The following is a 12,525-nucleotide window of genomic DNA, read 5'->3' on the forward strand; positions in this document are numbered from 1 at the left end:
TAAGATTTATTAATACAAATTTATTGGGACATAATGTTGCAAAGCGACCTTCAGAAAAAGTCGGAATCGCGACAAATGCTGATGCGTCCTATTTGGCTCAGCCCCCGAATGTCGTTTCGGGTAAATAATAGCTCGTTTGAAGTCCGAATCTGTAACTGCAGGTTCATTTGCGTCTTCATACTAATATATGTCGTATAATAAAAATAGCTCGATTGAAGTCCGAATCTGTAACTGCTTCATAGTAATATTATCGTTGTAGCGGAATTGGATTCCGAATCTGTTACTGCAGATTCATGGGCGTTTCCATTCCCTAAATTTTGTTCGAATTAAAATGCTCACACTGCACTATACACCTCTTGTACCTATTACACGATATAATATATTTGTATTGTTTAGAAACATACCTTGATGTTTCAAGGGGGCCGGAATGTTTAATTTAGATTTGTATAAAAATAATACTTTTTATTGACCCCTGATGTGGTCTTCTATTATTCGTTAAAATGTATGCGCTACGGTTTATTGCAACCTTGAGTTAGCGCTTTTGACGTTTTAACGAATAATCAATTGTCACTTGCTTTGCCGCCTCCTTTAAGCATCAAGGAGTATCAATCTGTCAGTCGGACAGACAACCACGCATATCGTTGCGAGCACATATCGTTGTGCATAGTAAGGTAATTTCGTTACCAACAACCAAACAATCAATAAACCATTGAATTACTATATTAAGAAAACTATTGTGTTTTTCTCTTAATTCTTTTACTTTCACGGCACACGGCTATTCGTACACCCCTACCCTACGGTCCACTGCTCCACGCATTCGGCGTACTGACTCCCTTCGGCGGAGCCCCTCTGAGCTAAACAGTTGTTATAGAAATTAAATTGTCTCGCTGACAATAAGTTTTTGACAAAAATAAACAAAAACAATTATTAATTTATTTTTGTCAAGAACTATTCTTTGAATAATAATTAATGAATTTGTGTATTCTTGGGTTATTGGCGGTTTTAGGTCTATGGAGTAGCGTCTTTCAATTTTCTTGCCTTCTTAAAGAAAATTGAAAGACATAAATCCCCGGCCAAAGACTAAATCATGGAACTTGTGTTGACCGTATAAAATCTTTCCATATGTATTTAACCTTTGCCGAGAATTGTTACAAGCACCAAGGGGCCGATTCCAATATAGGCTAACATAATCTCCTCGATTTTATGAGTATCAGGAATTTATGGACAGATTTCCTCACAACATGAAATATGCGGACCATTCGGCGAACAGGGATGTAACTAGGGATTGTAACAAAGGATTTAAGCCTAGGCTTCCTTTCCGTCCGCCTCGTGAATGTAGTTTTCTTAAATTTTTTTTATTAAAAAAAGCGTAAATTTAAAGACCATTTTTGAAATCTAAATGTAATATTGGAAATATTTTTGACAATTTGCTTTACAAACAATAAAGAAAAAAGTTTAAAACCATATGATTGTCACTTACACCTTATTAAATACACCTTGGTTCTACATTATATTACAATAAATATGAGAAGTATTACTTTCTATTTGGTATTTTTGTTACAAAGACGAAAACTAAAAACGTATTTTTAAGACAGTGAATCAAAAAATATATTACGAGGCTACTATTAAATAAGAAAATTATTTATATTTATTTTTCAGATATTAAAACATAAAATTGATAATGTGAAGAGGATGAGTTCTCATCCTCTAATGCCACTTTATTTAACTGGAGGACAAGATGGGTCTGTCCAAATTTGGGAATGGGGGCATCAGCAAGTGGTATGCACCCCTCGACCTTCGGGAACTTTTGCCAAAGTAACAAGGTGTAGATTTTCGGAACAAGGAAATAAGTTTGGAATAGGAGATGGAGACGGGAATTTAAGTTTATGGCAGGCCGGCATTGCCTCTCAAAATAACAAATCATTCTTTGTAAGTTCACTGCTCTTATATTTAAATACTCCTAATATATATTTTTTTAATAGACGTACCAATGCCACAACAAGTCGCTGAGTGATTTTGTGTTTTTAGGATCGTGCAGTTTGCTGGCAACAGGTAAGCTATGTGTATATACATCAGTTTTGTTATATTTTTTATATTTATTAGTACCTAGTGCCAAAGTACTGGAATTTTTGCTTGCATCGTCGGCCACAATCTCTTATAGAAAATAATAAAGTTCACGGGAAGACTTGTACCATGCCTGCGTCATTACAAACTTTATCCCGTTAATAACTTTTTAGTTAGTTAGGCGATTAAAAATGTTTGCAGGGCGTAGCCGCAAAAATGATGCAAACATGTGCAAGGCCGTGCATCAGTGTTACCGCTCGAAATTTTAGAAAAGTCGCACAGAAAAGTAAATTTGTCAGATACCCTTGTAACTCAAAAACGACCTAGACATATCTAAATTAGGTTGAATTTGCACATAAAAATTAAAATTCAACTTAACAAAAACAGAGAAGAAAAGTCGCACAAAGCTTATGAAGGTGCAAATAGAGACAAAACACATCAAAAAGGTTGCAAATTGCGACATTAGTCGCACAACGGTAACCCTGTCTTGCATTCCTGTTTTAAAGCCAACAAGTATTGTTGAACAAAGACCAACTAAAAATTTACCCATCAAAACTAATACTGATCTTGAAATGGCTACTTCCTCTCTCTCTTCTTTAAATAAACTATTTATTCGGTTTCAACTTTAAGTTTATATTTATTTTATAATTGGTCATAACGAACAGGCTAAATTCATACTTAATATTTAATAATGGCAATCCTCACATACGTTAATTTCTACGCTAGGCTGGAAATCTATATAAAAATATTAGTTTTTATTCAGTTTTTCATGAATGATCTCTAACGTCTAATTAAGTGCCTTTACTAATTAACTTGTCTTTAAAAAATTATTATATTAAATTATTTTTCTGAATTTCTGTTTTTTAGCTGGTCAAAGCTCAGAAAATAAGAATATAATGATTTGGGATACCTTGCTGCCTCAGAAAAAGTCGTGTGTAAGTGGTAAGTATACAAATTAATATAATAAGGGTATGTCGGAAAACATAGAGCTATCATATTTACAATTAAATTGAATTTGTCTTCATATAGAAAATAAAATTAGATAATATAAGTCTCACATTGGACCAAATTGGCTTCAATTTGGTATTTTGGATTATAAATTGGTAATTTTAGTCCACTTTTTATGGTAGCGTCGTGCAAAAATACTACACTGCGCTATGGACCAGAAATCCAATTTTATTAGCAAAAATTCGATTTCAGGTATAAAGAAAAAAATTATATTTTTCAAATCTGTGGACTGTTAGCTTTACACGAATACAATTTTATATCATTGTGGGTCACGGTTTACAAATACATTAGGTCAGAGCCAAATTTTCATATTTTTGTGAATATAATTTATATTCAAAAAATGTTAAATATAACATTGTCATGTGTCAAAATCACCAGTTGCATCAATTAAACAGATGCAACTGGTGATTATAATGAAAGTGAAAATTATTAATATTTTGAATATAATAATCAACAATTTCGTATATGAACCACATGAATATGATTTTTTCAAAATATTTGAGTTCAGTGCCAGTGAAAATTTTATATATTTTACCGTTAGCAACAGTTCATAAACTTTAGAGTTATTGCCGATAATATAAAAATAGTCGTAGAAAATGGCATATAAACATTTAATAAAAACAAACAAGCAAAAAGTGGTTTTGTTTGGCCCGGCCGAACTTTTTATATTCTCCACCACGTGGTGTACATTAAAATTACTTAAATCGGTAGGGGATTTCATATCGGGACTATATCATTGCATTATGTGCTAGTCGAAAGTTAATGTTCAGAGACAATAATGTCCAAATTTTTGACACTGAGGTTGGAAACTCGGTGTAGCAACTTCAACATACCGAAAGTTTAACTGGACATTGTAGAGAGGTTGTTCTAAAACTTCAACCTTTATTGAATAATTTCTGAAAAGGAGTTCGGTGAGAAGATTCAGTTAAAGGCATAATAATAATGAAAATTGAGCTGGATCTTTATGTAGGCTCAGACCAACATATACAAGTTTTCACAAAAATAGGTTTTGTCATCGGGAATGCCAAATTACAGCCACTACAATGAGAAAATGTCGCTACAACCTTCAAAATACTGATAAAAGTTGCTACCCTTATATTTTCTGTATATATAAATGCCATCGGTCGGAAAATGCAGTCCACCTTCAAAATACCATTATATGGGTGATATACCGAAACGTAATTACAGCCAATTCGGCTGAAAAAACGTGTCCATACTCACCAAAATACATAGCAATGGGGTACCACTCTATAGGGGCTACCCCTAAACATGACCCAATGATATCTCAAAATACCAAATTATAGCTGATGAGGTGTCCAAAGCTGCAAAATCCCGAATATTGGGATGTACCGTCATATGGGGGCTACACCAAAACGTGGACCAATGTATAGCATTTTCAATAACAAACATACTAGGAGTAATAACAATTTATTTCAAAGCTCTCTCCCTCATAATGCGAGCGCTATCATGATTTCAATAGGCAGACGGACATGTATAAATCGACATAGAATTTTATTCTGATTAAGAATGTATGCCAAAATATTGCAAATAATCACCCCTATTCCGTAAGTCGTCGTCATTGTCGGCGACGTTTCTCTTTCGACATCACTTCGCATCGACATCGACATCACTTCGACACTGATTTGGTATTCTCATGGCCTATAAATTATTATTAATAGATCTTGGGTATTCTGTAACACTCATGCGACGATGTCGACTATTTATCGATAATATCAATAAAAACAAAAAATACATCTCTAAAAATGTGGTCAGCTGTTTATTTTGTTGCATATTTTTGGGCAAAAATGTGTTTGTATCCTTCACCGCACTGTGGCACAGGGCATTATGTCTTGGTAACCGTGTTTGCAACGACCAAAAAGAAACGAGATAGACCCATAGTTACTTTTTAGTATATATGTACATACATAGAATTATTTTTCAGTCGATTTATGCATGTCCCTCCATTCATGTATTATTTTAAACAAGTTACATGCCATCATTATGATCCGAACGGGATGAAATTTGGAAAAAATCCATCCAATTGGGATGAAATTTTATTTCCACATAGACGAGTCCTATTGACATTGGTCAAAATCGGTTCAGATTTATATATAGATCCCATATATTTTTCTTTATTTACACTTTATTTTGCATTAAGTATTGAATAGATTCTAGAATCATGTATCCTGTTCTTGTCCGGTCATGTTTTTTTTTTTTTAATTTGTAAAAAAAATGTTCAAACGCTTCAGTCGTCAACAAAAACTATGACGAAGAAATCTTCGACATCGTCGTCGTCACACATTGTTACGGAATACCAAAAATGTTTCAATTGTTATCGATAATTGTCGACAAAGACATAGCGAATACCAATTTGCAAAAGACGACTCTCAGTTCGTCCTCGGACGGCTCACAAGAAAGACGTGACCTAAAAAAGTTTAAATGAGTATTATACGCCCACGGGCTTAAAAATAGATTTTTACAAAATGGCGGTTGTTAAGCGTTCGCTTAACTAACACGTGTGTTTTTAAATACGGATAACCTATAAAGTCCGAGTCGTTCAACAGAATCCAAACAGCTGCGCATGAAATTTTTAATTTTCGTAAATTTAATAACAAAAGAAGATGCTTCCCGCAACTATGTGACTCCTTCACAGTAGAAGAGTTCACTGATACACAAGGCTTAGAAAGTCTGAACATTGTGGTCAAATTCTTAAAGAAGATCGAAGTCAACCTGCAAAACACAAACCACCATCTATGGATAAAGTCAAATTCGTAGCTTAAGCTACACATGGAGACATGGCTCTGAACATTCTAATACCAAATAGGACGTGAGCCAAGGAGGAGAGGAGTTAATTGGAAAAAAAGACGACTCTCTTCGACGTCGTTTCGTGTCGACGACGACATACAGAATAGGGGTGAATATTGCAAAGATAATAAATCCCGTATGACTTTTTCAAAAATAAACATATCGTGTGGTTTTTCAGTTTTAAATCGGATATTTTATTCCATTTAACAAAATAAAATTTAAAACTCAAAATAGGAATAAATCTTACAATAAAACTATATTATCTTAAGTTCCGTCTAAATCGCATAATTCTCAAAAACCATTTGATGCGCATGTGTTTCCAGGAATGATGACCCAGCTCACACGAATTTTCACGAAGAAGATTTTATTTAATCCGAAATGTAAAAAACCTTACTGATCGCGGGATAATTATCATTCAATTGACAAAATTTGTCCCGAAAAAATTTTTTTTAGAAATTTGATCGCACAAAATGCTCACCTTTGGATGATTAGACCACATAGTCCACATTACCCGAAGTTACTCTATTACTCTGAAACTGCGCATACTACATACATAAAATATATATCAAATTACTCATATTCGCGACTACAATAACCTTATAATCGATTTTTAGAAATTTCTGTTTGCGTATTAAAGCTAGAAGTTTAATTCAAAAACACACACGAGCTTCAAATTGTCAGCATCATTTAAAGATAGATGCAGTAAAAATGTTGAAAAATGAAACAAAGAGAGTCCCTATTTTGTAGGCTTCTAGTTTTACTTTGACACGAAGACCGTGAAATGAGTGGCTTAGTCATAAATCGATAGAGAACATAAAAAACAAGTTCACCTCAACCTGTTTTTACAATTTTTTTTTTGCAACGACAGATCAATTAACCCAAAAATGTTCACTTTTATTCATATTCTTAAGTAATTCCCGAGTTATAAAGGGGTGAACCTCCTCTTCAGCTATTTTAAAAATTTGACAATATTGCCCATACTGCCATTATGGTACCTTGGGTGAATATGTTTTTGTTGCAAACAGAATGACAAATTTAATATACACTCCAACGTATGGTGGAGGACAATTCTGGCACTTAGGCAAATAACACAAACAAAATTTCTTCATACTCATCACTTTGTTAATTGGCTATTGGATTCGTTCAATGTGGTATTCCTTTTTTCCCCTCTAACACAATATATTGGTATTTCTCTCCAAGACTCAGCAATCTAGTTTTGTGAGTATTACTCGGAACCGAGTATTACCGTCCTGGACACACTGGCATTAAAATCGGAAGCTGACTCCTTCCGTCAGGGCAGAAAATACAATTATTCTTGAATATATGTGGGGGCCCACTTGACGATGCTTAATCGGCGACGTTCAACGAGAACTGTTTTGTCTCGTTGATCGAAACTGTTGTTGAACGTGAGAGTGAAGAACTTCACTTATATGGTTGGTGATGAAAACGAAAAAACGAACCTATATAGAAGCATATCGATAATAAGAGAGAACTAATTTTTATAGAGCAAAAATCGTTTACCATTTCATGTATGAAACATTAGAGATTTAGTACGCAGTGGATCATAAATTCTTCAATTTCTCCTTGGATATTAAAGGAAGTTGAATAAAGCTAGAAATACATGTAATTTGTTCCATACAAGGCTATATTATACAATAAAAAGAATTAACTACAACAATTCTTCAATTCACGAGGAAAAAAAATACTACGAAATTAATTAAAGACAAAAGAAATGATAATTTAAAGGAAAAACCAAACGATGGACTTTCACTTTTTTGCTTAATTTATCAAAAGAAATATTCAGAGCTGACCTTGACTGTTGAAGATGAAGGAATCAAAATGGCAGAACCACAGTTCTTTTGCGCTGTTGAAAGCTCGGCAACTCTGTGCAACAGTGATTTACTTCCAGTTAAGAAAAAAATGTCAATTAAATAAGAAGAGAAAATGTCAATAGATGGCGCTATCATCTATGTTAACAGGCAGAAACATATATTAACTCCGAATTGGGGCAAGCGCCACTACAGTACTTTACTTAATTTAATAATATACTGCCACGAATTACGTTGCAATATGTACTAAAACTTCCGATGTAACTATCAATCAACCATCTAATTCATTCAAATACTGCAATTATTAGAATTGTTCATTAACGATTAGATTTTTAATCTATTCTGCGTTAAAATACTGCGTTCAAATTTAAAAAATTAAGAATATATAATGTACCAAGCAATCGTTATTAGTCGAAAATTGATTTTGCAACCTAATGTGAAACAATGTTTTACCAATGCCGCAGCCACAGCAAAGAACTTTTTTTAAGGGATATGATATTAGAGCTTTCAATATATCACTCATAATCTAAAATATTCCTTTCTGTGACAAGAAACAAAATTTACATAGTTCGCTGACAAACTAAACACTCCAATCTTGCGATTGGCTGCTATAAGTATATTAAAAATGTTATTAATAAATAAAGTATTAATTTTACAATTTCAGTAAGCTTTGCTCACCAGTGTATACTTTATGAGGTCTCCGTTGAATATTTCGAGGTATTGCAAACGAAATAACAAATTTAGTACACACTCCACCTTATGGAGGAGGACACCTCACATTTTCCTTTTAATTTTGTGTAGCCGCAAGAGTTTGTAACACCGCGAAATATTGTCCCGCAACTCACCATTTAGCTTAGACATGTGTGTCCGTCAAATGGCGTGTTCATTATAATTAGGAAACAAAGTACATGTCGCACTTACGGACCAATTGTCAGAATGTTTTGCATTTAGGTTCAATTCTGACCAAATACGACAACTATATGGACCAGTGTTGCCAATTTAGTGCTAGATTTATCACCAGCCTTATTCTGGATATTCGTTGGGAGATATCTCGCATTTAAAAAAAATTTCGCTTTCACATTCTTGCCTTATTCTGAATAAATAGAGAGATGCAAAAATGCGAGATGCGGATTCCAGTTTTCAAAAATGGTGGATGAAAAAAAGATTCGTGTTGCCATATTGTAATTTAAGTGGTAATGTGTGTTGCCATACTGTAATTTAAGTTGCATTGTGTGTTGCCCCATTGCAATTTAATTGTGTAATATTTTTCAATATTTTATTTATTGATATTTTTATTAAAAATGTTTACTTTTTATTGCTATTTAAACTTTATAACAATACAAATGTGAAATGTCAATAATCCGTTGTATAAATGCTTTGTAATTGAAAGAAAATAAATTAAGGTTTGAAAATATGGCAACCTACAATATTGCATGTGAAACAGCTGTTCATGTTTTAATGCAATTTGGTGCAACAAATACAATAGAACAAGAACATTTTTTATGATGGCAAAAACACAACGAATAATGGGAAGAAATCTGCGACTGAATTAATTAATTCACAGTTTATTATTTCACTACATAATTATGTCCCTTTTTTATTTAATTCGATATTTTATCTCCCCAAATTCTTAAAGTGACCAGTTATGATTTGGTCCTACTCCTTTATTTCTTCCTTCAAATCATGTACACCATAATTTGGAATAAAAATATTTTTTGTAGCTTTATTTCTGTTTTCCATAATTTTTAAATTATTTTTCTTGAGAGGCAGATCCTCACCGAAAATGTCTGTATTTCCCCTCCAAAATGCATCAAACTCGACTTAAATATTCCTTATTACTTTTATACATTCCTTGGCAATATTTCGTTTAGCATGCATCGTTATCTATAGAATTTTCCAATGTCATTTTATTTGTAGTTTTCCAGCTAAAATTTGCATACAATCATTTATAATATTCTAAATCGTCATAGAATTAGTTTTGTGTAAATATTTTTCATAAAAATATTTATTACTTAGCGAAAAATTTCGCAAAAAAATTCATCTCATTCTCCTACTCCTTGTAATCCAGAATACCTAATTTTTCCCCAAAGCGGATTTTTTCGCTTTCGAACTTCATTCGGAATAAGGCAAGAAGGTGAAAAAATTCACAGAAAAATGTTGTTCAGAATAAGTCGAAGGGGGAAGAGCAAGTAAATTCACGTGGAATTGACATCCTGAATAAGGCTGCACATTTAAATTGGTTTAGCACTAAAATTGATTTAGAAAAATCATTTTTATTTTTTCCTGGAATTTTTTTTTTATTTTTTTAGTTTTTCAATTTCATATTGTCACATTGAAAGTTCCATATGTTTTACACGATTAGTTTTATTTTCCAATGTTAACTTAGTGCGCTGAGCAGTATAGTCGAACTGAGAAAACCATTATACACTACACAATTTAATTTTTTTTGCGAAACTTATTCCAGTGTCTGTGAAACATTCCGCGAGATAATTATACTACTACTGCTGCTACTAAAAATATCAGAATATGTAAATTATAGGTATATGTTGGTACAACAAAAACCAAACTAAAGACAAGACTTTCTGGACATAAGTCAGATCAAATTACAGACAAGCCATTAGAACAAAAGACGGCTCTTGCAGCAAATTGCACAATGACTGGACATACGCCAAATTTCAAAGACGTTGATATTTTGACACAAGAAAACAATTATAAACGATGATTTACTTTAGAAATGCTAAATATAATAAATGTACCACAAGAGAAGAGAATGAATTACAAGACTGACACGGACCACGGTGCACATATGTATAGAAATTTAGTTCATAAGCACAGACGAATTAGAATTTAGTTTAGCATAGACGGTGTAAGAAACCTGTAGCTTCTCTCACAACGTAATATTTGTGTTATATTATTCTGTAAAAATCTTATTAAATAATTGTATTTTTAGTATTTCCCTGAAGATGACTGTCGAAGACAGTCGAAATATTGGAAAATAAAAAAGTAGAAAACAAGATACTGAATTTTATTTAACCTTAAGCCGAAACAAATCCAAAGAAGAAAAATAATACATCGCAGGGTAACAAAAACAATAAACATCACTGGAGGCACTCCGAAAATCATAAAAAAGTAAAATATTAAAAATGCATTTATACAAAGAAATGAGGAGAAAATATAACTCAGACACAATCAAAAAAATAAAACTGTACTCAAAATGCAGCAGTCAAACAACAGCTTTGACAACATCCACAACCTTTTTAATAAAATGCAGAAATATGGGTATCATACCAAACTTCATATTAAACACAACAAAAAACACTTAAAATATATTCAAAACAAATGACAAAATACCGCCGAATTTATTAGCGTCACTAAAGAGACACCACAACAAGTTCCACCTTAAACTACTTAAACTTTTAATACAACAAAACATAAAGAACCACAAAGAATAAAAACAAAAGCATTCTCTCACAGACAAGAGAGATACTTCAACAAAGAATGGACGAGAAAGACTTTTACCTTTTTATGGAGAGCGAAAGCACTCTCCAAAATAACAATAACAACAAAAGTAAAATGAAGCACATCAACAAATATCAAACATTGATCCAAAAGCAACAAGAAGAACTTAACGTAAAGCAAAACAACGATTGGTTTTCTAATAATACTAACACACATACCTGAGGATGTTCAGTGGCTACTCTCGTTGGGTCCCAAAATATGCACTCCCAACAACAAAAGCAACATTCCATTTACTTACTGTAAGGCTGACGTCAGAGTGCGCGCGAGAAGCGATGCTATGATATGCCGCTAGACGACGCTATAAACCTCTGCGTGTGTTTTCTTATGGCATAGCGCAAAAGCTGTCAGAGTGGATGCTACGCTACAAGCGAGACAAAGCGAGTGCAAGCGATAAAGCGTGTTGTGCAATGGTTTATAGCAAGAGCTCGCTTTGGCTCTGTTTGAGTTTCTTTGTTTATTATTTTTATTTACCGTTGTTGATCGGTTTTTGGCATCGTTCTTTTGCATCTTATCGAATTTTAATGGCGTGGACCAATCTGTCGGGATTTTTGTGGACTCAAATCCAAATTTAATTAAATAATAATAAAATAATTTGGAAAAAATAAGGGAAATCGATGCAGAAATATTTGTTCATTTCATGAATTTTCTTTAAAAAAATACTTTGAAAATATTTTGTGATATGAAAAATTCTTCGTCGGAATCCTTTTTGAGTCAATAAACACCAGTTTACAACAGAAATAGGCGATATAAACCAACAACACGCTTTGCTCTCTATAGCACTCACTCTGACATACTATAGCATTGAAGTAGCATGAACTATTATAGCATGTAGTATCGCATCGCTTCTCGCTTGCACTCTGACGTCAGCCTAATAGCAGAGAGCGAGGAGTGCGTGCAAACATTAAACAACAAAGAAGAACAAGAAAACGCGAGAATGAAACTTGTCTCTCTCATTGACGACCACTTACAACAGATGAAACTAAGTATAAGAGATAAGATAATTGTTGACACAGTGGGTAAAAAAAAAAACAATATTTAAATCAAAATAAAGACATTTTAATATTAAACGCGGATAAAGGGGGAAAGACGGTTGCCATGTACAAAAATGACTACGAAACAAAAATGAAAAATATTTTACGGGATATGTGCATATATAGAAGATTAAAACGGGACCCAACATCTAATCTTCAAAACAAAAACAACAAATTGACGGAGAAATTGTACAACATGAATATTATAAATTTGCAGGAAAAGTATAAAATGACGACTTACACATCAATTGCACCAAGAATATACGACT

The 12,525-nt window shown here is 33.1% G+C and overlaps 1 protein-coding gene across 1 annotated transcript in view; it reads left to right on the top strand.

The window, feature by feature from the left end:
• LOC133331018 (dmX-like protein 2) overlaps positions 1–12,525 on the top strand; it is a 190,910-nt gene that overhangs the window by 155,694 nt on the left and 22,691 nt on the right. The window contains exons 16-18 of the mRNA XM_061539419.1: positions 1,660–1,929; positions 1,983–2,052; positions 2,932–3,006. Coding sequence (XP_061395403.1) covers positions 1,660–1,929; positions 1,983–2,052; positions 2,932–3,006 — 415 coding nt within the window. The remainder of the gene's footprint in view (positions 1–1,659; positions 1,930–1,982; positions 2,053–2,931; positions 3,007–12,525) is intronic.

The sequence above is a fragment of the Musca vetustissima genome, unplaced genomic scaffold (assembly GCF_032173495.1).
Source record: "Musca vetustissima isolate MV318-11 ecotype Yass unplaced genomic scaffold, APGP_CSIRO_Mvet_v1 utg2887, whole genome shotgun sequence".
Classification (NCBI taxonomy): Eukaryota; Metazoa; Arthropoda; class Insecta; order Diptera; family Muscidae; genus Musca; species Musca vetustissima.